Source organism: Cebus imitator, unplaced genomic scaffold (genome assembly GCF_001604975.1).
Source record: "Cebus imitator isolate Cc_AM_T3 unplaced genomic scaffold, Cebus_imitator-1.0 Scaffold18, whole genome shotgun sequence".
Taxonomy (NCBI): Eukaryota; Metazoa; Chordata; class Mammalia; order Primates; family Cebidae; genus Cebus; species Cebus imitator.
Genome location: NW_016107333.1, coordinates 16,211,881 through 16,238,337, shown reverse-complemented (window position 1 = coordinate 16,238,337; position 26,457 = coordinate 16,211,881). Strand labels below are relative to the sequence as shown.

Below are 26,457 nucleotides of genomic sequence, written 5' to 3'. Positions count from 1 at the left end.
GCCTGTAATCCCAGCACTTTGGGAGGCCAAGGCGGGTGGATCACGAGGTCAAGAGATCAAGACCATCCTGGTCAGCATGGTGAAACCCCGTCTCTACTAAAAATACAAAAAATTAGCTGGGCATGGTGGCGCGTGCTTGTGGTCCCAGCTACTCAGGAGGCTGAGGCAGGGGAATTGCCTGAACCCAGGAGGCGAAAGTTGCGGTGAGCCGAGATCGCGCCATTGCACTCCAGCCTGGGTAACAAGAGCGAAACTCCATCTCAAAAAAAAAAAAAAAAAAAAAATCTGTGTGAAGAGAATTAGGGTACCTGAAAGTTTTCAGCTGTCAATCACTTTGGTCCTTTACTAGCATTCTAAGAATCGGCCTACCTTGGGTTACTTTGTCTTACAAATGAGGATTAGCAAACTCATCAACATAAAACAAAGTATAGTACATGCTGCAAAAATGTAAGTATACACTGACATTGACTTGCCAAAATAACCACAAATGATTATACATATTTAACTATAATTAAATCAAGTTTTTAGAAATTTAAAGTCTGCTTCCCTAAAAATACAGGAACTTTCTTGTGTGATAAAACTTGAGACATATGACAATTTATGAATAGCAACTGAAATATTCAACCAACAATGGTCTGTTTTGTATTTTTTCCTTAGCTTATACTTCATTCTTTCCAACTATTTTAAAGCTAAATCTTTTTTAAAAAAAGTTTTTAAAATAAGTCACAGGCAAATCATGAAGAGTTGGATTTATTTTAACAGTAAATTTGAAACTCTTGCCTTAAGCAAGAGTACTACAGTAATTATATCAGGAATAGAATAGACAATTTCCTACACTGTCAAATATATAAAAGTTCCTTTGCACTTTCTTCAACACTGATCAACCAGCAGATTCAGTCCACATTTGCTTTGATCTATCTACTGAGTTAACCCAAGCTTCTTCTTCAGAGACTCTGGCATCTCAGGTGGAGGAGGGCGAGGGAGCCTGAAGTAGACCTTCACGGAGTCATAGATAAACCACTGTAATGCAGTCAGAGTACCAATCATGATGATACGGGCAAACAGTCCCTTCCATACACCTGGTTCAAACAGGAAACACAAATGAAAAAATGCAACATATCCAAAACTGCTGTTCTTTCTTTCAAGAAAAAAACACATCCTACCTTTAAATCCAAGTCTCTTGAGGACCTGAGAAGCACTGCTACCTTTTTCTTTATTCAACACAGATACCACAGAATCAGCAGGGTGAGAAACAATTGCACAAAAGACTCCAGCTAGAAAAAAGATAAAGGATCCCATACAGTGCCAGTTAAAAATAAAAATTCACATAGCCAATAATAATTTTTCTGACTTTAAAATAATTTTTTTAGTTCTAAAATAAAAATCAGACTCAGGGTGAAATGGGTTACCAAGCCATCTACCTTACGTAAAACAAAACAATCTTTTAAGTTTTTTTTTTTTTCCAGATTTTAGTCAATACTTTCTGTATAAAATTCGGAATAAACTAAACCAGGCTGGACATGGCAGCTCATGCTTATAATCCCAGCACTTTGGGAGGCCGAGGCGGGTAGACTACAAGGTCAGGAGTTTGAGACCAGCCTGGCCACACAGCGAAACCCCGTCTCTACTAAAAATACAAAAATTAGCCAGGTATGGTGGCGCATACTGGTAGTCCCAGCTACTCGGGAGGCTGAGGCAGGAGAATCGCTTGAACCTGGGATGCGGAGGTTGCGGTGAGCAGAGATCACACCACTGCCTGGGCAACAGAGTGAGACTCCATCTCAAAAAATTTTTAAAAAAAAATTTAAAAAATGAAAAAAGCTGTACTGAAAAATGGAACTTGTCATGTCAAAAAAAAAAAAAAAAAAAAAAAAAAAAAAAAAAAAAAATAAAAAAAATTTTTAAAAAAAAAAAAAAAAAAAAAAAAAAAAAAAAAAAAAAAAAAAAAAAAAATACATTCCCAAGCCTAATAATGACACCCCATAAAACAACCCTTTTAGAAACTAGTTAGCAAGTATTTATGAATCCTAAAAAGCATATAAAATGTTATGGGAAGAGAAAACTGCTTTATACGCCAGGAGCAATGGCTCACGCCTATAATCCCAGAACTTTGGGAGGCCAAGGCAGGTGGAATCATCTAAGGTCAGGAGTTCGAGACCAGCCTGGTCAACATGGTGAAACCCCATCTCTACTAAAATACAAAAATCAGCCAGGTGTGGCAGTGCATGCCTGTAGTCCCAGCTACTCGTAGGAGGCTGAGGCAGGAGAATGGCTTGAACCCAGGAGGCGGAGGTTGCAATGAGCTAAGATCTCGCCACTGCACTCCAGCTTGGGCAACAGAGCAAGACTATGTCTCAAAAAAACAAAAACAAAAAACAAACCAAAAAAACCTGCTTTATAACCTTTCGAATATTTTTCTCTCCCAAAAAAGGCCAATAATGGAAACGATTATTTATCAGTAATTTCAGATAAGTGTGTTCTAAGTAATTCATTCATACCTATGTAACCTGCTACAAATGTTACAACCAGCTGCTCTGGCTTTGAACATTCACTGCGGGGCTTGGGAACCACAAACTTGTACAGTGCTTCAACAGTACGTTCAAAGCAGGCAAACTTCATCATGGTGTATGGTATCTGTCTCATCCAGAGAGGAGCAACACCCTTGTAGAATCTAGGAAATCAAGAGACTTGTTTTACCCAGTTGCATATACTTATCTATCAGAGATTTTCATTATTAACAGAAGTGTCCGCACACAAGTCGAGTCCTGATAGTAAAAAATGGCAGCATAAATGCATGTCATTTCTATCAGAACCTTAGACTAACATGCAGGTATATTTCTCTCACATGCCAATGACTCAAGCACCTTTGACTATACAACCAAAAAAGTTGCTGGATGTTTCTTTGACTGGAACCACAAGAAACACTAAGTTTACAAGTAGAACTCAGTTCAAGATTCATCCACAAAGGTGGATCTAAGGAAGCATGTTGTGGTCTGACGACACAGAAATTCTTAACTGTGAATAGATCACAAGGATTCTAACAAGCCCTCACTAAAAGTTAATAGTAAATGTTTAGGCCAAATATTAAGTCATTTGTAGACTGACAAATGGTCCTTACTTTAGGAAAAAAAAAAAAACCTCAGTCCAGGGCTCAAACCATGTATTAATTTAACTCTCTAGTTTATGTTCTATATACAGGTAAATAAACATTAAATGTTATAATAGTCCTTTTAAAAAGCCTGGTAGGCTTAATACTAAAAAATGAAGTTCACAGCCAGGCGCAGTGGCTCACGCCTATAATACCAGTACTTTGGAAGGCCCAGGCAGGAGAATTGCTTGAACCCAGGAGGCAGAGGTGCGGTGATTCAAGATTGTACCGTTGCACTCCAGCCTGGGCAACAAGAGCAAAATTCTGTCTCAAAAAGAAAAAAAAGTTCACTAAAAATAAGTACTTTCATAGTATAAATTTGCGTTTACTTACGCTTTTAGGCCTTCTTCCTTATACATTTTGGGAGCTGCATCCCTCAAAGTGTTGGCATAACCTGGCTGGGTTTGAATTCGAACCTTAGCAGCTTCCATAGGAGCCAGGGCAATGTCAGCAAAGAATTCAGCACTGGCAGAGGCAGCCAAATATAGTGATGTGCGCCAGAGATAAGTATTCTCCTAAAATCCAAAACACAAGGAAGGACGTGAATTGCTGTTGTGTTGGTTTTCAACTGAAGTGACAGTTCTAGAAAACTAAACTTCAGTTTATCAAGTAACACATGATGATATGGAATATATATGTGGTCCCTCATAACCTCATTAACCAAACACGTGTTTGGCGAACAATGTGAACATTTAAAAAATATCTAAATGCAGCTGGGCATGGTGGCTCACACCGTGAGCCTCACTGTAATCCCAGCACTTTGTGAGGCTGAGGCAGGCAGATCACCTGAGGTCAGGAGTTCAAGACCAGCCTGACCAGTATGGTGAAACCTCGTCTTTAAAAATAAAAAATAAAATATCTAGATACCATGAGTTAGCCCTGGAACCATGCAAAGGAGTTCCAGAGTTCTCTAAAAAGCTCAAAATCCAACTTACTTAGAAAACAAGATAGTATATTAAAAAGAGAACTGTAATTTAATGAAGTACATTTTATTTCTCAACTTGTCTTTGCTAAAACAGGCTTATGATTTAAGACGTTGCTCACTATGTAGGACCATTTTCTTCAGTGCTAAAATAAGGCAGGACAGGCCGGGCACGGTGGCTCACGCCTGTAATCCTATTACTTTGGGAGGCCGAGGCAGGTGGATCACCTGAGGTCAGGAGTTCAAGACCAGCCTGGCCATTATGGTGAAACCCCGTCTTTAAGGGAAAAAAAAAAAAAAAAGGGCAGGACAGACAATCCAAGAACCTTTCTGGTCTTAAACTTTAACACTCGGGACGTTCAATTTCAAAGTTAATGACATACCTCTCCAAGCATGTTGCTATACAAGACTTTAAAGACTTCATAAAAGCCAAACTTGCAGAGCCCTTGCAGGGAGTAGCCAATGAAAGTCGGAGCCCATCCTTTGGCCAAACCACGAACACCATCCTCCTTAAGTGTAACTGAGAATCCGTTAAATATGCCCTTGTACTTTTGGGGGTCCACCTTTATTTAAAACAAGAAAAAAAAATTAAATGCACCAAACAGCTAACATAAAAACCTAACAGAAATATCTAATTTCATGATTATTTTTGTTTGGGTTCTATAATAAATTTCAGCAACTAAACAAAAGGTAAATACAGTAGTTCCCCTGTATCCAAGGATCCAAGGGTTCATTTTCTGTGGCTTCAGTTACCCAAGGTCAACTGACATCTGAAAATATTAAGGTATTTTGAGTGAGGAACTACATTCATGTAACTATTATTACAGTTTATGCTTATAGCTGTTAATTAGTTATTGTTAGTATTTTACTGTGCCTATTTATAAATTAGACTTTATTAAAGATGTGTGTGTATAGTAACAAAGTATACATCGGGTGTGGTACTGAGGTTTTAGACATTCACAGGGCATCTTGGAACATAGCCTGTGTGGATAAGGGGGAGGACTACTGTACAAGTTCACTGCATTATCAGCTGATTATCTGTGATTACTTTTTAGTAGAGACAGGGTTTCACCATGTTGCCCAAGTTGGTTTCCAACTCCTGAACTGAACTCAGGCAATCCGCCTGCCTCAGCCTCTCAAAGTGCTGTGATTACAGGCGCGAGCCACCATGCCCAGCCTCTATGATTACTTTTATAAATAGAAACTTTTGGCTGGGCACAGTGGCTCACGCCTGTAATCTCAGCACTTTGGGAGGCCAAGGCGGATGGATTACCTGAGGTTAGGAGTTCAAGACCAGCCTGGCCAACATGGTGAAACCCTGTCTTTAAATAAATAATTTTTTGAAAATTAAAAAAATAATAAATAGAAACTTTTGTCCACTAAGGTCTAGCTTTCTGTGTCAAACCTAAGTCTTGGAGTGACAGTTATGTGGGTAAAAAATTTCAACAAAAATACATAATAAAACTGATTCTTAAGACATTTCTTACTACTCAACTCCTACTACTTTTCTGGGTTTTTTTTTTTTGCCTTGCTCTGTCACCCAAGCCGGAGTGCTGTGGTGTGATCTCAGCCCACTGCAACCTCTGCCTTCTGAATTCAAGCGATTCTCCTGCCTCAGCCTCCCAATTAGCTGGGATTAAAGGCACCCGCCACCACATCTAATTTTTGTATTTTTAGTAGTGACAGGGTTTCACCATGTTGGCTAGATTGGTCTCAAACTCCTGATCTCAAATAACCTGCCTACTTTAGCCACCCAAAGTAGTGGTATTCCAGGCATAGGCAACTATGCCTGGCCCACTTCCTACTTTTTAAAAGCTACCGTCTAGATAATAGATATATCGGTATTCCTAGCGTATGCCTAATTCTTTTTTTTTTTTGAGATGGAGTCTCACTCTGTCGCCAGGCTGTAGTACAGTGGTGCAATCTTGGCTCACTGAAACCTGTGCCTCCTGGATTCAAGTGATTCTCCTGCCTCAGCCTCCAGAGTAGCTGGGACTATAGGTGCCTGCCACCACATCTGGCTAGTTTCTTGTATTTTAGTACAGACAGGGTTTCACCATGTTGGCCAGGATGGTCTCCATCTCCTGACCTTGTGATCCACCTGCCTCAGTCTCCCAAAGTGCTGGGATTGCAGGCATGAGGCTAGTTTTTTAAGTAGTTTATAGCATAAAGTTTTGTGAACACTAAACAAACATAAGTTTAAAAGTTTAAAAAAAGCACATAAACTAAATTCACTTCAGAGATATGCATAAGATGTTTTAGCAAAGGTACAGTTCATATCCTTTATATTAACTACTAGGGGGGAAAGCTTATCTCACTATTTCTGCCAGCACTAGAAGGGGTGGTATACATCACCTTCCTCTCTCTCCTAATATTTCAAATTCCTTTCTCTTTTAGGTAAGTAGACTTCTAATCCTGTTTGGAACAAATGAATTTTTGTTGTCTTATTATTTTTGTTTCAATAATCTTAATTAAAAGATATGCAAATTATTTAAAATGTTTATGTAAATATACAAGAGGCTAATCAGACAAAATTTTCATATTAAGATATTAAGAGAATTTTAAAGAAATCTACATGTGCTCTTTGCCTTGGTCTTAGTAGTAGATAAAGGACATCGTTACTTCACATAATACAGACTTATTTACCCATTCCAACACATAGCTGCTTGTAAAGTGATTATTTAGGGCACTAGTAAGCTTGAAGAGCTCTGGCCAGAAGTGAAGAGCTGCAGCAAAGAGCTATTTACAGCCACAGTCTAATAGTGAATAATTTACTCACACAAAAATGTACTGGATTTAAAACACTAATTAAAATGAAGACCACAAACTTAAAAAAATTCTAGTTTGGTTTTCTACTGAAGTTTCTAGCAGTTGTGATGTCTTCAAATTCTCATTTGTGAAGTGTTTTAAGATTTTATTTGAAGTCACATGAAAGACACTTTCAATGTTATCATCTCAATACAAACCTGCATACGGCATTTCACTAAATCCAGGGGAACGACAGCAGTGTGTGTCAGACCACAACTTAAGACCCCACCAAAGCCACACAGTGCATAATACTTCGCGGAGCCAAATTCACAACTGTACTCTGTAGTAAGAGAAGACACACCATGCATTTTAATATAAAACTCATGTTACTGGTCATAAACTTACCTCCTGGACAGTTAGGATTCCACACAGCTTGTTAGTAGATGACTATATCTTACAACTTAACAGTCAGTCATGCTTCAATATGCTCTAGTCCAGCATGCAAAACAAACCTGCATTCTGCATTTAACCAGATCTAGAGGAACCAATGCTGTATGTGTTGTGCCACAGCTAATAATTCCTCCAAGTCCACAAAGGATAAAGAATCTGCCAGATCCATAGTCACAGCTATACTGCTCTGTTTGATTGGGAAAAAAAAAAAAAAAATCAAGTAAGTATCTCTTCAGAGACGACTAAGGCCACTGGAATGAAAGAAAACTGTTTTCTGGTGAAATATTGTTATCACAGCTGAGTAGCTTTGGCCACAATTAAGTGGCTTAAAAAAAAATTCACTGCCAAAATCAGATTATTTAAAAATTATGGGGGTTCTGTATCTGATACTTGAATAACTTGTATTCTGCCATATTAATTTTGGAAAAAAGGTTTCTGCATTAAGGGCTTTTACAATTAAAGTCAAACTTTGAATTATTGGCCACTGGTAAGAGCACACTTCAGAGTACAAATGAAACTCAGAAAGATCACTCGACATGTAAAAGGCTTGCAAACAACTTCAAAGTTTATCCTAGCCACCAACCAATACTATTCCCACTTATGAACTCCTATAACATAAAAAAACAGGTACACATAAATTCCTGCAGTCAAATACATTTAACACACAAATAATGTTAGCTTTAACTTTTAAACTGAACGACAGAATGACAGTGTAAGTAAGGACTTTTAATCCATACTAAAGACATAACAGAAGCACATGAATGATTTAAAGAAAAAAAAAAAATCTTTGGTTTTACAGGCACAAGGTAGATAACATTCTCAGGACTCCTACAATTCGGTTTTCAGGTTTCTCTGTATGCACATACTTCACTAGGATTTAAAACACAATTAAGTTAAAGCCCAGGCCAACCACCAAAAATCCCAAGAGATAATCACACCAAAGGGATGCCCATGAATCATCTCCTTTCTATTGCCTATGTAGGGCTGTAAGCTGTATCCTCAAGTTATCTCATATGTAATTAAGTGCAAAAATGACTGACCTGACGTCGATGAATATAAATCTTAGGAAAGGACGATTTTTAAGAAAACTAAGGTCAAATCAAAGGACAGGAAATATAGTTAGTAGAACTATGGGTGGTCAGTAGTTTGGGAAGGAGACTACCCAACACTTGGTCGGCTGACCAAACAGGCTCACGGCAGATAAGGTAAGGAGCTACTCACGGCCTCTCTTCCCTCGGGGACATGGAGGTCACGAAGGGACACTGGGCCTCAGCCCTTCCACGCCCTTGAGGAAGGGCCAAGGATCCGACACCCGCCCAGGGTGGACAAGGCCGATATCCCAGGGCAAGAAACTGGGCGCCGTACTACGGTGGACGGGGCTGGACTCGTCCTTCCCTGTCCTCCAAGCCGGGTCCAGGCCTCCGAGGCTGGGCGGACCACAAGTACACCACACGACTGTATTGGGCAGGGTCTGATCTCACCTTCCACGGCAGCGGCTGCCAGGTTGCGAGGGCGGCGGGGCTGGCCTGTGGGCCCCGGAGGGCTGCTGCGGAGGTCCGCGAGGCCATCGTGCACCAGCTGCAGATGAGGCGCGTTGAAGGGGTTCGCCCGCGCCAAGTGCGCCACGGACGAGAACATCTTTCTGGGGAAGAGGGAGCGGCGGTTAGAGGATAGGCAAGACGCCGGTTAATGTTACTGGCACCCTCGGACTCCAACCGGGGCTTCCCGCCTCCGCGCCCTTGAAGAGGTCACGGAGGCCTTCGAAGGCGGCTGCTCCCGGCTGGGCCCACCGCCAAAGCAGCGGCCCCACTGGGGCTGCAGGCTCCGCTCCCCACACCCGCCACAGGGGAAGGCCCGGCCGCACTCACTCCCTAAGATGGCGATTACCCAACCACTCCCTCGGAAAGGTTGCCGCTCACAGAGGCCGAACGTCCTCCGGGCCCTAAGATGTGTGCCCTTCGCGTGTCGTCAGCGTGACGCGCTAGCGCGTCACTGCAAGAACGCGTCGCCCATTGGTGGAGAAGAGCGCCGAGCCCGTAGCGTCATCGCGTTCTCCTAGCAACCTTATTCCCGCCCTTGCCACCCCAGCTCTTCCGGCCCGGCTTGTGCGCAGGAGGATTCGTTCTGCGCAGGCGCGCGTTCCGGGTCGTATTTTTTTTTTTTTTTTTTTTTTTTTTTTTGATAGGTGTTGGGTTCGGGCTCTTGTCCTACTCGCTTTGTCCCTTCACCTTCACGTGTCTCTCGTTGAGCCTAGGCTTCAGTTCTCTAAAGTGAATCACAGTATCTAGTAGTCACTCAAAAAAAAAATAATAATAATACGAATGCTTTATGATATATTTAGGTGTTGGAGTTAGAACATCACTGCAGTATTTTGGATCACAATTTCTGCCATTACAGTACTTCTTGAAAGAAGTTCCATCCATTGACATTAAACATAGGTATGTCTGCATTTTTCATCAGACTTCTGGAGAGTATTTTGAAAGGAATGTGCAGTAAGAAGTCTTAAGACGGCTTGCCGCTTTTCCACAATAGTCTAGAACACGTTGAAATAGAACACGTTGAAACATTCAACACCTGAGGTGTTAAAGGGATGAACTACTGAAAGTGACTGATGGTAGATGGTGCTGTGTGTGCTTAATACATTTAGGAAGTCTTCATTAGATTCAGCTCAACAGGGAGGGGCATAGTTTAGTTGCAGAGTTTAATAGGGGTTCAAACCGTTAGACTTTGGCTCTTATATTTTCCCAGCTCTTGACAAAGTAACCTTGGGAATTTACTTCATCTCTGTGAACCTGTTCCTTAGATGTAAGATTGGTGTGGGACTGGCCTTACAGGTTCACACTGGTACAATCACACATGGCCTTACACTTAGTTTAATGCTCTTAAGTCATTTTGAATTTTATTATTTTATTTTTTGAGACGGAGTCTTGCTTTGTGCAATGGCGCCATTTCAGCTCACTGCAACCTCCGCCTCCTGGGATCAAGCGATTCTCCTGTCTCAGCCTCCAGAGTAGCTGGGACTACCAGCGTGCACCACTACGGCCGGCTAATATTGGTATTTTCAGTAAAGACGGGGTTTCCTCATGTTGGCCAGTGTGGTATCGAACTCCTGACCTCAGGTGATCCACCGCCTTGGCCTCCTAGTGTGCTGGGATTACAGGTGTTAGCCACCATGCCCAGCTTGACATTCTTAATAAATGTATGAACAAGGGGCTACACATTTTTTATTTTGCACTGGACCCTGCAAATTAGGTGGCTGGTTCTGGACTGGAGTAATACTTATCTTGCAGTCTGTGAGAACTCAATGAGATGTCTAAAAGTCTACAGAAGATGTGCACTTAAAAAAAAATTAGCTCTAGGCGGGGCGCGGTGGCTCACACCTGTAATCCTAGCACTTTGGGAGGCCAAGGCGGTCAGATCACAAGGTCGGGTGTTCAAGACCAGCCTGGCCAATATGGTGAAACCCCATCTCTACTAAAATTACAAAAGAAAAAGATTAGCTGGGCGTGGTGAGGTATGTCTGCAGTACCAGCTACTCGGGAGGCTGAGGCAGAAGAATCACTTGAACCCAGGAGATGGAGGTTGCAGTGATCTCAGATCATACCACTGCACTCCAGCCTGGGTGACAGAGTGAGACTCTGTCTCAAAAAAAAAAAAAAAAATTAGCTCTGAGGCTGCAGCGTCATGGCACTCTCTTAGCAACCCTTCCCCAGGCCCAGCCCTCTGGCCCAGCTAAAGTCCCAGAGTCCCAGGAAGAATTCCAGAGTGGAGAGCATAGGAAGGGAAGTAGTGACAGATAAAGTTAAGAAAGTAGGCTGGGCGTGGTGGCTCACGCCTGTAATCTCAGGACTTTGGGAGGCTGAGGCAGGGGAATCACGAGGTCAACAGATTGAGACCATCCTGACCAACATGGTGAAATCCTGTCTGTACTAAAAATACAAAAATTAGCTGGGCGGGTGGCACACACCTGTAGTCCCAGCTACTCGTGAGGCTGAGGCAGAAGAATTGCTTGAACCTGGGAGGCAGGCAGAGGTTGCAGTGAGCCAAGATCAAGCCATTGCACTCCAGCCTGGACGACAAGAGTGAAACTCCATCTCGAAAAAGAAAAAAACAAAAAACAAAAAAAGAGCTTAAAAAACTACCCTAGCACCTGTTTGTCCAGGGCCTCAAATACCAGACTGAGGAGTCTGATCTTATATAGACAAAGGCAGTCATGGAAGGGTCTGGTTTTTCTTTCTCTCTTTTCTGGTTAATTCAACTTTATGTTACTACACTAATTTAAAAATCCTTTGTAATGCCTTTTACCTCGTTGCCTTTCTGAGAGCAAGATGGGTCACCAGCAGCTGTACTGGAGCCACCCGCGAAAATTCGGCCAGGGTTCTCGCTCTTGTCGAGTCTGTTCAAACCGGCACGGTTTGATCCGGAAATATGGTCTCAATATGTGCCGCCAGTGTTTCCGTCAGTACGCGAAGGATATAGGTTTCATTAAGTTGGACTAAATGATCTTCAAAGGATTATCCAAGACACCTACCATGAAAAANGATGAAAGGCTGAATTCTTTTCCCCTAACATCAGGAACAAAGCAAGGATGTTCATTCTTGCTACTCTTGTTCAATACAGTGCTGAAATTTTTAGCCACTCCAGTAAGGCAAGACAAGGAAATAAAAGGCCTACTGATTAGAAAGTAAGAAATGAAACAGTCTCTTTTCACAGATGGCATTGTCTCTGTAGAAACTCCCAAGGAATCTGCAAAAAAAAATCCCAAAACAAAACAAAGCTTCTAGAACTCATAGTTGATTTTAGGAAAGTCACCAGGTACAAGAAAAATGTACAAAAATCAATCACATGTGTATATACTATCACTGAACACCAGGGACACTAAAATTTTAAATATACCATTCACAATTTTCAAAAAGTAATGAAATCTCTTCAGCAAATGTTGCTGGTACAGCTGGATATGTATGTATAAAAGAATATGGACTCCTACCTCATACCATATATAAAAATTAACTCAAATGGGTGTAAGAGCTAAACTTATAAAGACATCAGAACAAAGTTTCATGACATTGGATTTCACAATGATTTCTTATATAATGGCACTAAAATCACAAGCAACAGAAGAAAAAGTAGATATATTGGATTTCATCGAAATAAAAAATTCGTGTTCATCAGAGGACACTATCAAGAGTGTGAAAAGATAACCAATATAATGGAAGAAGATACTTGCAAACCACGTATCCGGTAAGGATCTACTGTTGGTATATATATAAAGAACTCTTCTTATAATTCAACAACAAAGTGATTAACAACCCAGTTAAAAACTGGGCAAAGGACTTAATATTTCTCCAAAGAAAATAGGCAAAAACAAGCACATAAAAGGATACTCAGCACCTTTAGTCATTAGTGCAGTGCAGATTAAAACCATAGAGAGATATACACCATCCAAATGACTAGAAACAAACCACTGACACACCAGATGGTTGCAAGGATGCAGAGAAACTGAATCACTCATTGCTAGTGGGAATGTAAAACCACCACCCGAAAATAGTGATTGTGGTCCTGGGATTCTATCCCAGAAAAATGAAAACCTGTGTTCACATAAAAACCTATATACAAATATTCTTGGCAGCTCAGTTTGGCAACATCCAGCCCAAACTGGAAACAATCTAGATGTCTTTTAACAGGTGAACAGTTCAACTGTGGGACTCCATTACCATGAAATACTGTTTTGCAATAAAAAGAAACACAATTGATATGGCAAAAGATACAACAACCTGAATGAATCTCCAAAGAGTTATGCTGAGCCAGGAAAAAAAAAAAAAAAAAAAAAAAAAAAAAAAAAGCCAATACCTGAAAGTTGCAAACCTTATGATTCTATTTATATAACATGTTTGAAATGACAACATTATGGAAATGGAGAATTCATTAATAGTCAGAGGCTAAAGAAAGGGTGGGAACAGGAGGAAAGCTGGTGTGGCTATAAAAGCAACATGAGAGCTTTGTGGTGAAAGAATGTTCTGTATGTTGACCGTGTCAAGTTGTGATATTTTACCATAGTTTGGCAAGATGTTAGCATTGGAGGATACTGAGTAAAGGGCAGACAGGATATTTTGTATTGTTTCTTACCATTGCATTTGAAATCTGTAGTTATCTCAAAAAGTTATTTTCTTTAGGCCAGGCACGGTGGCTCACACCTGTAATCCCAGCACTTTGGGAGGCCAAGGCGGGCAAATCATGAGGTCGGGTGTTCAAGACCAGCCTGGCCAACATGGTGAAACCTCATCTCTCCTAAAAATACAAAAAATTTAGCTGGGTGTGGTGGCAAACGCCTGTAATCCCAGCTACTCGGGAGGCTGAGGCAGGAGAATCGCTTGGACCCGGGAGGCAGAGGTTGCAGTCAGCTGAGATCGTGCCACTTTACTCCAGCCTGGGCAACAGTGTGAGACTCCATCTCAAAAAAAAAAGTTACTGTTTTTTAAAGGACTCATGAGAAATACTCATTTGTTCCTTGGGTTATCTGGGTTTTTGTGCCTTTTGCCTGATTTGTTCTTTTTGTTTCTTGCTACAGTGTCTTTGTATAGTTGTCATGCCTTATCTTTTCCTCATGCTCATGTTCTATCCAGACCCTCTCTGCTCTGGCAGAGCATGAATGACATTCTCCTTAATACTGTTCTCTCCTATCTGGAACTAATTTATCTTTTCCCCTGAACTGCAGGTACTGCATTCTGGTCCACTATTATATAGACTAAAGGAGAGAAGGGAATTCCTTAGTCTAAATGCAACCCTTACTGGAGCACCTAGACTCCGCTCTCTCTCTGTAATTCTATTAAATGTTCCAGACCATGGCCCACTCCACCCTCTGAGATATATCCCATCCTGTGGGCTTCTGATTGTTCCCTCAATTTAACATAGTGCCCTGAAAGATAGAAGCCCTTCTTCACTCTGCAAGTCCCACCAAGCTTCAGGGAGGAGCTTCTACTGAAGAGTTTTCCATGACTTGTCTCACAGTTGTCTTCTAACCCTGTTAATCTGCTTATCACAGAATTGAAGGTTTTCTCCTAATGGGGTAATCTGACATCCCCCTTGTACTTCGGAGAATCAGGGTTGGGGTGGTGGAAAGATGAGGAGATAGGCTAGACCATCCCACACCTGAGTCTAGTGTGTCTCTGACTGCTCTTTTTCAAAATCTGGTTTAAATTTTATACCCCCTTTGTTGTTTGGTTGCTGCAATTTTTTTTTAGTAGGTTTTTTTCGTTGTTTATTTTATTAAAGAAGTGCGAATCTGCCTCACTCATTACCTTTACTGGAATTCTCACCAGTTAATTTTATAATTAGGAAAAACAAGTGTTTTGCAAGTATTTCCAACATTCAACAAAAGCTCAAAGACTTTCTTGCTTTAACTCAGTGCTGCTTCATTAGTAAAGACCTAGAGATCATATTTTGAAGTAACATTTATTTCACTCTTCTAAACTTCTTTTTTGGCCTGATCTAAGATCTTGTTTCATGCTGAAGTCCACCTTGATTATTTCAGCCCTTACTGTTTTTTGCCTGCTTGAGCAAAGATGGTTATGGAGTGTTTGCAAAATAACAGAAGGAATGACTCTATCCCTCTTTTACAGCTTTTGTTGTTGTCCTTTCTGGGTATTATTCTAAGAGTTCTACAGATTCAATTTTTTTTCTCATTTATAATATTTTAAATTATTATAATTTTTTAATAGGAAGCAACAGTGAAAGAACCTGAAATTAACACAACTCTTCAGATCCATTTCTTTGGAAAAAGAGGACAAAGAAAACTTCATTATAAAGAATTTCGAAGGTAAATGCAAATATTTATATTCATTTAGGGCAATGTTATGGGTAAGAAATAAAGAGAAACAGAATATATTCATTTCCCAGAACTGCAGATTATAAAACTAAAATACTGTCTGAATTTTGTGTATCTATATAGTATTTGTCTCTTAAGGACTAAACCTATGAAATAGAAACTAAAATTAGTGTGCTCAAAATATTCTAACCTATTATAGAACCTATTTTCTGTTTCATAGAATACTTTTTAGAATTCTTTTTAGTAACTTAATATTTGCAACAAAGAACCATGCCCCTAGCATCAGTTCTTTAGGCAAAACACCAACCCATCTTAAAACAGCAACCATTTATTCTCAGGAGTCTTTAAGGCAGTTGGGTAGTTCTCCTGATGGGGACAGGATTGGCAGATCTTTACTGTACTCTTGCATTTGAAGTCTGCTGATGGGTTGGCTGGCTGCTGGCTCTTCTAAGATGATCTCAGTTGGGACACCTCAGCTGCTTCATGTAGTCTCTCATTCTCTAGCACAAGCGTTGGCAAACATTTTCTGCAAACGGCCAAAGAGTAAATATGATCTCTTTCACAGCTACACAACTCCATGGTTGTAGTGTGAAAACAGCCATAAACAGTATATTAACAAATAGACATGACATGTTCAAGTAAAGCTTTATACTAACATTAATTTTAAGTAATGTATTTAACCTCCCTAAGTTCTTTTCTTTATCTAAAAAATGGAAAGAATAATGCTTACCTGTATGATTATTATAAACATTAAAATACGGTGTCCTGTGTACCTTCTTCCCAATGATACTAATTCCATGCACAATGAGACAGTGCGCCTCCCTGTGCTACTCCACTAACCAAAGTCTTAAATATCAAAAAGCAGAACAGGCTTTTACCTCGTTGCCTTTCTGAGAGCAAGATGGGTCACCAGCAGCTGTACTGGAGCCACCCGCGAAAATTTGGCCAGGGTTCTCGCTCTTGTCGAGTCTGTTCAAACCGGCACGGTTTGATCCGGAAATATGGTCTCAATATGTGCCGCCAGTGTTTCCATCAGTACGCGAAGGATATAGGTTTCATTAAGTTGGACTAAATGATCTTCAAAGGATTATCCAAGACACCTACCATGAAAAACCATGATAGTTCTTTGTACATAAAATAAACATTTTTAAAAACCCAAAAAAAAAAAAAAATCCTTTGTAATAAAAAAACAAATATTATGTAAAAATATATAACTGTAGAGAATCTTCCTATTCCCTTCCCCCAGCACCAGATAATACTGTGTCCATTTGCTGCACATTTTTTCAGCTGTAACAGCTGGTAAGTACCTTCACCATGGGGCTGTACATGCTTGGGGCCCAGAACTCAGAGAAGTTATCTAGAAGATCCAGTGGTAGCTGAAGGAGCTGCAGGCCCAGCTTCTACCCCATGTAGGAGCTGGAGACCTTCGGAATGTAATGACTGTTGCTCCACTTCTGCCTTCCAAATTGCATGGATTTCTCTTATAGCTAACCTTAACCCAAAACTATACAGGGAAGGGAATCTAGGAAATGTGGTTCTAGGCTAGCTAAATTGACACAGTAAAAAAGCACCACAGGGCTTTGCAGAAACCACTGCCGCCAGGAGCCCTGTACTATCAGCCATGTTCAACCCCACCGTGTTCTCCAACATTGAGCCCTTGGGCCGTATCTCCTTCTAGCTGTTTGCAGACAAGGTTCCAAAGAGCAGAAACCTTTCATACTCTGAGCGCTGGAAAGGATTTGGTTTTAAGGATTCCTGCTTTCACAGAATTATTCCAGGGTTCATGTGTAAGGGTGGTGACTTCACACTCCATAATGGTACTGGTGGCAAGTCCATCCATGGGGAGAAATCTGGTGATGAGAACTTCATCCTGAAGCATACAGGTCCTGGCATCTTGTCCCTGGCAAATGCTGGACCCAACACAAACAGTTCTCAGTACTGCCAAGACAGAGTGGCTGGATCACAAGCATGTGGTCTTTGGAAAGGTGAAAGAAGGCATGAATATTGTGGAGGCCATGGTGTGCTTTGGGTCCAGGGATGGCAAGACCAGCAAGAAAATGACCATTGCTGACTGTGGACAACTCTAATAAGTTTGACCTGTGTTTTATCTTAACCACCAGCCCATTCCTTCTGTAGCTCAGGAGAGCACCTTCCATTCCATTTGCTCACAGTATCCTAGACTCCTTGTTCTCTCACTGCAGTTCCCTTTAGGTTCTTTGTTTTCCTTGTTCCCCTCTATGCCTAGCTGGATTGCAGAGTCAAGCTTATGATTATGAAATTAAAACTACGTGACAACAGCAACAAAAAAAGCACCACAATCTGTTGTCAACATGGCATCAATGAACACCTCTTGTAATCATATTTAACTTCCAGATAAAAACTAAAGAGCAAAGTCAGGCCTAACCTAACATGATACAGCTGTCCTTTGGACAATTGTGAACATGCTATTTCTCCCCAAAAAAGGATACAAAATCCTTTTGTCCCTCTTTGGGTGATGTTACCACAGCAGGTATGGACTAAGACAAGGGGCTTGGCCTCCTTAATATTCAAGATGTTCTGGGCCTCTGACCTGACACAAGTAGGGAAATTACCTGAAAGACCATAACTCTCCACTGTGGAGATTCAAATCAGACTTCTATTCACCAGATCAGGAGTCTTTTCACTTACACATAACTAACTTAATAGGCTGTTCATTTATTTTAGTTCTAAGGACACCATGATCCATTAGGCAATGCCAAAGATCTCTGCAGATCAAACCATTCTGACTATTGCTTCTGTTGTCCATTGTAGTAACCAAGTCTGGACTGGTCTTTGGTAAGTAAAGATCACCTCTATCCTAGAAGCCCACTGAATTTAGGGAGCCCCAGTTTAATGATAGCAATTCTCATCATCATTCCTGGCCTACAGTGAATGGCTACTACATAAAATGCTGGGGTTTTCTTATGAATGCATTTCTCATGCCCTTGATAAAGGATTGTCCTCTGGACTCTTGAGAAAATTAGGAGGTAGATGAGAATATCTTAAAATAATAAATCTATTCCAGCATTGTAATTTCTGTAAACTTTTGGACACTATTAAAGAAAACAATTATTCCAACACTTGTTATTCAGATTTGGCAGAATTTTATTCAGAACTATTATGATAGATGTAGGAAGAGCTGCAATAGGGTTTTGCAGTGGGTGAGAGAGGTTGGGCTCCACTCCAAATGCAACAAAAATAAGTGGGAGTTTATAGCCAAGGAGCAGGATGGGGGGAGAGTGCCAATGTATAGAAAATTACTGCCGGGCGCGGTGGCTCAAGCCTGTAATCCCAGCACTTTGGGAGGCCGAGGCGGGTGGATCACGAGGTCAAGAGATCGAGACCAACCTGGTCAACACGGTGAAACCCCGTCTCTACTAAAAATACAAAAAATTAGCTGGGCATGGTGGCGCGTGCCTGTAATCCCAGCTACTCAGGAGGCTGAGGCAGGAGAATTGCCTGAACCCAGGAGGCGGAGGTTGCGGTGAGCCGAGATCGCGCCATTGCACTCCAGCCTGGGTAACAAGAGCGAAACTCCGTCCCAAAAAAAAAAAAATAAAAAAAAAAAAAAAAAAAAAAGAAAATTACTAAAACGTGGGAGGTAGAGATGTCAGTGAGCCAAGAGTGTGTCACTGCACTCTAGCCTGATCAACAGAGTGAGACTTCATCTCAAAAAAAAAAAAAAAAAAAGAAAATTACTAAAAGGGTAGGATAACTTGTGCTAAACAAATCTAGTAAGATTCTTGCTGAAGGCAAACCAGAGGGATCAGATATCACCTTGGAGAAAGTGGAAGATGAAGAATTTGATCAAATATGGAGGGTGATCAGATATCAAGGGTGGGGGATTCTTGCTATGACTGGGCTTTTGGTGGACATGCCCCAAGATGGGGCCTAGTCAAAAAAGATTTCAGAGAAGTCTGACTAAAGTTAGATCAAGGAGAGTCTTTGTCAATACCTTCCTATCTGGTATACCAGGAAAGTCTGGATTTTTAATTTCATTTAGTATAGGCCACCATTGAATTTAAATTTCAGCCAGACCATTAGAGTCACTCCCAGGCATTTGAATGAAAACAATGCATTGAGACACTCTGTGTACTGTACCCATATTAATAAATGTGGCTTGATCTACTATTATATTCCTTCTATTCTATTTTAGTTTTTGCTGCCTATCAAATTACCCCAAAATGATATGAGGGTGATCTGGCTGTGACGTCTGTCACCCCATCGATGGCCAGGGTTGCTTTGGCTGATCTGGCTGCCTAAGCTCATGTCCCCTTCTTCCCTCACTGCTCCATGTGCGTCCCTCCCAAAGCTGTGTGCTGGGTCAAAAAAGACGAACTTTCCCCTATAGAGGAGGACTATTTTTCAGTCAAAGGTATATAAGTAGCTATGCTCTCCTGCTAGAACCTCCAAACAAGCTCTCAAATTACCCCAAAACTTATGGGCATACAACAAACACTTATCAGCTCACATTTTCTGAGGGTCAGGAAAGTGGGTGTGGCTTAGTTGAGTGGTCCTGGCTCAGAATCTGTCATGAGGTTTTAGTCAAACCATCAGGTGGGACTGGGGTCTTTAGTGAATAGACCAGGGCTGAGGGATCTGCTTCCAAGCTCTCTGACTTGGCTATTGGCAGAAAACTTCAGTTCCTGGACAAGTGGTCCTCACCACAGAGCTGCTCATGACATTGCTTAATCAGAGTGGGTAAATCAAGAAAGAAGGAGAGCAACCAAGGCAGAAGCTGCAGCGTCCTTTATAACCGAATCTCAGAAGTGACACACCATCACTTCTGCTGTATTCTATTGGTCACACAAACCAATCCAGATACAGTGTGGGAAAAGAGGTGGGGATCGGTGGGGCCGTCCTAGAGGCTGACTACCACACACCCCACCCAACATTCTTAGTCTCCATCCCCACATATGTTGCCCAGGTTTCTATTAATAGAAATCTCGCACACCTTTTTGTTTTTGGTTTTGTTTTTTTGAGACAGAGTATTGCTCTGTCACCCAGGCTGGAGTGCAGTGGAGAGATCTCAGCTCACTGCAACCTCCGCCTCCCGGGTTTAAGTGATTCTCCTGCCTCAGCCATCCTAGTAGCTGGGATTACAGGCGCACATTACCACGCTGGGCTAATTATTGTATTTTTGGTAGAGACAGGGTTTCTCCATGTTGGCCAGCTAGTCTTGAACTCCTGACCTCAGGTGATCAGCCTGCCTCTGCCTCCCAAAGTGCTGGTATTACAGGTGTGAACCACCATGCCTGGCACACGCTTTTTATCTTATCCTCTAGGGCATTCTTCTGTAATGGAGTCTAGAAGTAATGAGAGGTGATAACAGTAGTTTTGAGAAGAATCAGCAGATCCCATCAGGCAACCACCTCAGGTGAAGGCTTTATAAATTTCACAGGGATGAGGAAACTAACTTCCTCAGACAGTAGAGGAAGGGCTTCTTTTACTGGCAAAGGAGGCTCAACAGAATGTAGGGGTTCTAACTGGGCATGGTGGCTCATGCCTGTAATCCCAGAACTTTGGGAAGCCAAGACAGGTGGATCTCTTGAGTCCAGTAATTAAACACCCACCTGGAAAACATGGGGAAACCCTGTCTCTACCAAAAAAAAAAAAAAAAAAAAAAATTAGCCAGGCATGGTGGCATGAGCCTGTAGTCCCAGCTACTCAAGAGGCTGAGGCAGGAAGATCACTTGAGCCTGGGAAGCAGAGGTAGCAGTGAGCCAAGATCGCGCCACTGTACTCCAGCATGGGTGACAGAGACCCTGTCTCAAAAAAGAAAAAAAAAGACTACAGGGGTTCATGATCCTAGTGCCATCATAATTTGTCCAGGTGTCACTATTCCAAAATTCTGGGTCTCACCTCTGCTCAAAAAATTGCTATAACTTTAACTTGAAACACTATGAGATTGGGAATTCAATTTGCATTGTAATTCAGAATTAGATTTTGAGTTTGATTTTTAGAAAATACAACATTGCAGATACAGTAAAGCACTTAAGGCTTTGTGGTCCTTTATCTGATGTTGAACTGAGAAGTTAAAGCCCTAAGCTTATCAGTTTCTTTCCCCCAGTTATCCAACATAATTAGACTAATCCAACCAACCCAAAGAATCCACTTGGTCACCCAACACCTTGCCTTCTTTAGTCACTGGATTACAGGTAATAATATAAGAAATTGTTTTTGCTAATGCATGCCATAGACAACACTGTTGCCTTTATCACTGACTAAAGCTTGTATTATTCCCTTCCTGTATTTGCAAGGCTGTACTTTCTAAAAGTCAAACTCAACATCTGAGTTACAATGCAAAATGAATTTCCAATCTCATAGGGTCTCCTGTTAACGTTAGGGCATTTTTTGGAGGGAAGGTAAAATTCCAAGTTTTGGAATAGGGTCACATGGGAAGATTATGATGACATCAGGATCATGAATCCCTAAATTCTGTTGAGAATCCTTTGGCAGTAAAAACACCCCTTCCAGATCGGTCGTGGTGGCTCACGCCTGGAATCCCAGCACCTTGGGAGGCCAAGGCTGGAGGATCATGAGGTCAGGAGCTTGAGATCGGCCTAGCTAAAATGGTGAAACCCCATCTCTACTAAAAATACAAAAATTAGCTGGGCATGGTGGCAGGTGCCTGTAATCCCAGCTATTTGGGAGGCTGAGGCAGGAGAATCATTTGAACCAAGGAGGCAGAGGCTGCAGTGAGCCAAGATCAGGCCATTGCACCCTAGACTGGGTGACAGTGCAAGACTCTGTCTCAAAAAAGAAAAAAAAAAAAAACCCAAAAAACAAAAAAAAACCACCCTTATTTCTTTTTTTAATGTTTTATTTTTTTAAGACAGAGTCTTGCTCTGTCACCCAGGCTGGAGTGCAGTGGCGTGACCTCAGCTCACTGAAACCTCTGCCTCCTGGATTCAAGCCATTCTCCTGCCTCAGCCTCTCAAGTAGCAGAAATTACAGGCGTTTGCCACCATACCCAGCTAATTTTTGTAGAGATGGGGTTTCGCCATGTTGATCTGGCTGGTCTCAAATTAACTCCTGGCCTCTAGTGATTTGCCCATCTTGGCCTCCCAAAAGTGCTGGCGTCATAGGTGTGAGCCACTACAGCCGGCCAGCCCTTCCTTCTTTGAGGAGGTTAGTCTCTTCTTTGCTAAATCTGTAATGGCCTCCCCTGAGGTAATTATCTTGCAAGGTGTTTAAATATAATCAGGTCAGAGAACAGATGCAGATAACCCAGAACAAATTCAAGGAACCCATTCTTAATGCTTTGTTCTCCTGGAATTGTGTCCAATACCATTGTCTGTTTCAAGGTGACTTTGAAACATTATCCTGTTTCAAAGTATAAGCATTATAAGTCATGTGGAATAGATTTTTTTTTAGGGGTTAGGCCTCATGAAATTGTGAGTGTGGGAAAAGGGCTATGTAGGAGTCTAATATCTTTGTGTCTGGTATTGGTCTTGAAATTTCCGTAAATCAACTCTGCTTACCATTAGGAAGAAAAGCTAGGCATGAAGTGAACGTGGGCAGGAGCAAGCTGGAACCCATAAAGAGAATCTGGATCCCATGGAGATAAACTAGACTGAGCATCTGTCTCTTACCACCTACAGCTCAATGAGACAGATGCCTGCAGGAGCCTCGTGCAGGTGCTTATAGGAGCCATGCACTGCACCTGTGTCTCACCCAGACTTGCAGAAACTGAAGAAGATCCAGGAGGAGCTGCAAGAACTCTAGACTCAGCTACTGCCCCACACCAGGGTGAGCAGCAGATGAGCAACAATGCGCATGAGATGTGCCTAGTGGCCTAGACTGACCTTCAGACTGCAATGGCTGCTGCTTTGCTTCTGCCTTCCTATCTTCACAGATTTCCCTGTGGCCAATCCTAACCCAGAACCATATTTGAGAGATTAAAGTCAAGGTTGTTAGAATTTGAGATGTTAGGACATTCAAGTGGAACTTTGCCAACGGACATGTGTAAACTTAGAGCTACAGATCAAGGATGAACTTGTAGGTTTAAAGATCATTCCTAACATGGAGTATAACAAGAAAATCCTTAAGTAATTCCTGGTACAGCTTTAGCAAATTATGCAAGGCAGACCAAAGCCCCTCATGATAACCCTTTCATATCTACTCTGAGGGAGAAAAAACAGTAATATCCACTAACACTTTGGTTTATTGTTTTTATAATTATTATTGGGAATCTTGTTTGTTTGTTTGTTTTTAGACTGAGATTTATTCTGTCACCCAGTTTTGAGTGCAGTAGGGCAATCTCGGCTCACTACAACCTCCGCCTCCTGGTTTCAAGGGATTCTCCTGCCTCAACCTCCCAAGTAGCTGAGTTTACAAGTGTGGGCTACCACACCCAGCTGATTTTTTGTGTTTTTAGTAGAGATGGGGTTTCACCATATTGGCCAGGCTGGGCTTGAACTCCTGAACTCAAGTGATCTGCCTGCCTTGGCCTCCAAAAATGCTGGGATTACAGGTGTGAGTGACTGCGTTCAGCCTCCTTTTGTTTTCTTTTTCTTTCTTTCTTTTTTTTTTTGAGAGGAATTTTGCTCTTTCACCCAGGCTGAAGTGAAGTGGCTACTGCGACCTCTGCCTCTTGGGTTCATGTGATTCTCCTGCCTCAGTCTCTCAACTACCTGGGATTATAGGCCACGTCTGGCTAAATTTTGTATTTTTAGTAGAGACAGAGTTTCGCCCTGTTGCCCAGGCTGTTCTTGAACTCCTGACCTCAGGTGATCCACCTGCCTCAGCCTCCCAAAGTGCTGGATTACAGGCATGAACCACTGAGCCTGGCCTTTATTTTTATTTTTTTAAATGGGGCCATAATTTCCATTCTGGACAGTGTTAGAAAGACACAATACCCCTATGCTTTTTCTGAAGGATATCCTAAGTTCAGCCTTGAGAGCAGCCCTAGCTCTGGGGCTGAGGTTCAGACTCTTGAATTCATCCATGTTTGTGCAGGGGGCTGAAAGCAATGAAAGTTATTCTTGCATATTCAGAGACCTTTTTTCGCTTTTTTTTTTTTTGGCTTTATTTTGAGACAGAGTTTTACTCCCGTTGTCCAGGATGGAGTGCAATGTGATCTCGGTTCACTGCAACCTCCGCCTCCTGAGTTCAAGTGATTCTCCTGCCTCAGCCTCCTGAATAACTGGGATTACAGGCACCCACCACCGTGCCTGGCTAATTTTTTTGTATTTTTACTAGGGACAGGGTTTCATCATGTTGGATAGGTTGGTCTTGAACTCCTGACCTCAGGTGATCCACCGGCCTTGCTCTCCCAAAGTGGCAGGATTACAGGCATGAGCCACGGCACCCAGCAGACATTGGATTTTATAGGAAATAATAGGCATGTGAATTCGTTTGCTCAGTTTCTTCCTTCTTGATATCTTAAAATCTTCTGTCATTGCAGTCATAAAATAGTGTTTGTCCTCTAGTGGGGAAGCATAGTTAGATATGACAGACCTTAAAATAGTCTCTACAGAAGGCAGATACATATGTGGCAACTTTAGTCACTCAGTGGCTGCAGTCCATAAACCCAAGAGACCTTTCAAGTGAGGCCTGGCCATGACAAGTAAAGGTTCCCAAATCTAGTTTCTCCTTTTTTTTTTTCCTTTCAAAGAGATGGGTTCTTGCTATGTTGCCCAGGCTGGAGTGCAGTGGCTCTTCACAGGCGTGATCCCACTACTGATCTACATGGGAGTTTTGACCTGCTCTGTTTCCGACCTGGGCCGGTTCACCTCTCCTTAGGCAACCTGTTGGTCCCCTGCTCCCAGGAGGTCACCATATTGATGCCGAACTTAGTGCGGACACCCAATCAGCATAGTGCACTTCAGCCCAGAACTCCTGGACTCCAGCAATCCTCCAGCCTCAGCCTCCCAAGTAGCGGGGACTACAGGCAAACACCACTGCGCCCGGCGCCAAATCTGGTTTCTCATTAAAGCGCCTGGCAAGACACAGATGGTTTTAGGCTTCAAAAGATTCTATTTTACTGAGGCTGATGAAGTGTCCTGGAATCTGCCATTTTTAAAAGATCCCCAGGCAAAGCCAGACGTAGTGGCTTACGCCTGTAATCTCAGCTCTTTAGGAGGCTGAGGCAGGTGGATCACCTGAGGTCAGGAGTTCGAGACCAGCCTAGTCAACATGATAAAGCCCTATCTTCACTAAATATACAAAACGTAGCCAGTCATGGTGATGCATGCCAGTAATCCCAGCTACTTGGGAGGCTGAAGTGGAAGAAACGCATGAGCCTGGGAGGCAGAGGTTGCAGTGAGCTGAGATCATGTCACTGCACTCCAGCCTTGGTGACAAGAGCAAGACTCCATACTCCATCTCAGACAAATAAAAATAAAAGATCCTAGATCTTATAATCAGCCATGTTTTGAAATCAGCGATCTAAGGGATTCCAAGAGAGGCATGAGTGACATAGCCTGTGGAATGAGTTTGAGAGAGGTGCCCTTCCTGTAAAACAAGAGAGCAGTTTAAATTACCCAGTTTGCCATAAATATAAAAAGTGTTCAGTTAAAAAAAATAAAGAAAAGAAAAGAATCGGCTGGGCGTGGTGGCTCACACCTGTAATCCCAGTGCTTTGGAAGGCCAAGGCCAGCGGATCACTTGAGGTCAAAAGTTTGAGACCAGCCTGGCCAACATGGTGAAACCCCGTCTCTACCAAAAAATATGAAAAATAAATAAATAAATAAGCAAGCCAGGCATGGTGCTGCGTTTGTTATCCCAACTACTCAGGAGGCTGAGGAAGGAGATTCACTTGAGCCCAGGAGGTAGAGGGTACAGTGAGCCAAGATCTCACTACTGCACTCCTGCCTGGGTGACAGTGAGATTCCATCTTAAAAAAAAAAAAAAGAAAAGAAATATCTGACTGGGAGCAGTGTTTCATGCCTGTAATCCCAGCACTCTGGGAGGCCGAGGCAGGTGGATCACCTAAGATCAGGAGTTCAAGACCAACCTGGCCAACATGGTAAAACCCTGTCTCTACTAAAAATACAAAAATTAGCCGGGTATGGTGGCACGTGCCTGTAATCCCAGCTACTTGGGAGGCTGAGGCAGGAGAATCTCTTGAGCCTGGGAAACAGAGGATGCAGTGAGCTAAGACCACACCACTGCACTCCAGCCTGGACCTAAAAAAGAAAAGAGGCCGGGCGCGGTGGCTCAAGCCTGTAATCCCAGCACTTTGGGAGGCCGAGGCGGGTGGATCACGAGGTCAAGAGATTGCGACCATCCTGGTCAACATGGTGAAACCCCGTCTCTACTAAAAATACAAAAAATTAGCTGGGCATGGTGGCGCGTGTCTGTAATCCCAGCTGCTGGGGAGGCTGAGGCAGGAGAATTGCC

The 26,457-nt window shown here is 42.2% G+C and overlaps 3 protein-coding genes and 1 non-coding gene across 13 annotated transcripts; 2 read left to right on the top strand and 2 right to left on the bottom strand.

Annotated features, from left to right (window-relative positions):
* Positions 1–734: 734 nt before the first annotated feature.
* SLC25A3 (solute carrier family 25 member 3) lies at positions 735–9,282 on the bottom strand. Of its 10 annotated transcripts, none has more exons than XM_017510839.2 (8): positions 9,137–9,280; positions 8,750–8,910; positions 7,037–7,158; positions 4,454–4,633; positions 3,482–3,663; positions 2,499–2,671; positions 1,164–1,274; positions 735–1,079 (listed from the first exon to the last, which is right to left on the bottom strand). In XM_017510839.2, exons 2-8 carry the CDS (start codon positions 8,904–8,906, stop codon positions 919–921), a joined length of 1,086 nt encoding a protein of 361 aa, XP_017366328.1. In that variant the 5' UTR covers positions 8,907–8,910; positions 9,137–9,280; the 3' UTR covers positions 735–918. The 10 variants fall into 10 exon arrangements, with proteins under 10 accessions (XP_017366328.1, XP_017366311.1, XP_017366318.1 ...); XM_017510822.2 differs by lacking the exon at positions 7,037–7,158 and adding an exon at positions 7,331–7,455 and having other exon boundaries at positions 9,137–9,259; XM_017510829.2 differs by lacking the exon at positions 7,037–7,158 and adding an exon at positions 7,331–7,455 and having other exon boundaries at positions 8,750–8,906; positions 9,137–9,245.
* LOC119469300 lies at positions 2,743–2,988 on the bottom strand. Its single transcript, XR_005198103.1, has one exon. It is a non-coding gene; the product is annotated as a small nucleolar RNA SNORA53 (small nucleolar RNA).
* Positions 9,283–11,568: 2,286 nt separating the features above from the next.
* Positions 11,569–11,802, top strand: LOC108290850 (40S ribosomal protein S29). Its single transcript, XM_017510873.2, has one exon. The coding sequence runs from the start codon at positions 11,597–11,599 to the stop codon at positions 11,765–11,767; it is 171 nt and encodes a 56-aa protein (XP_017366362.1). The 5' UTR covers positions 11,569–11,596; the 3' UTR covers positions 11,768–11,802.
* A 3,183-nt stretch (positions 11,803–14,985) lies between these two features.
* LOC108290845 (40S ribosomal protein S29-like) lies at positions 14,986–16,265 on the top strand. Its single transcript, XM_037734010.1, has one exon. The coding sequence runs from the start codon at positions 15,995–15,997 to the stop codon at positions 16,163–16,165; it is 171 nt and encodes a 56-aa protein (XP_037589938.1). The 5' UTR covers positions 14,986–15,994; the 3' UTR covers positions 16,166–16,265.
* Positions 16,266–26,457: the final 10,192 nt, after the last annotated feature.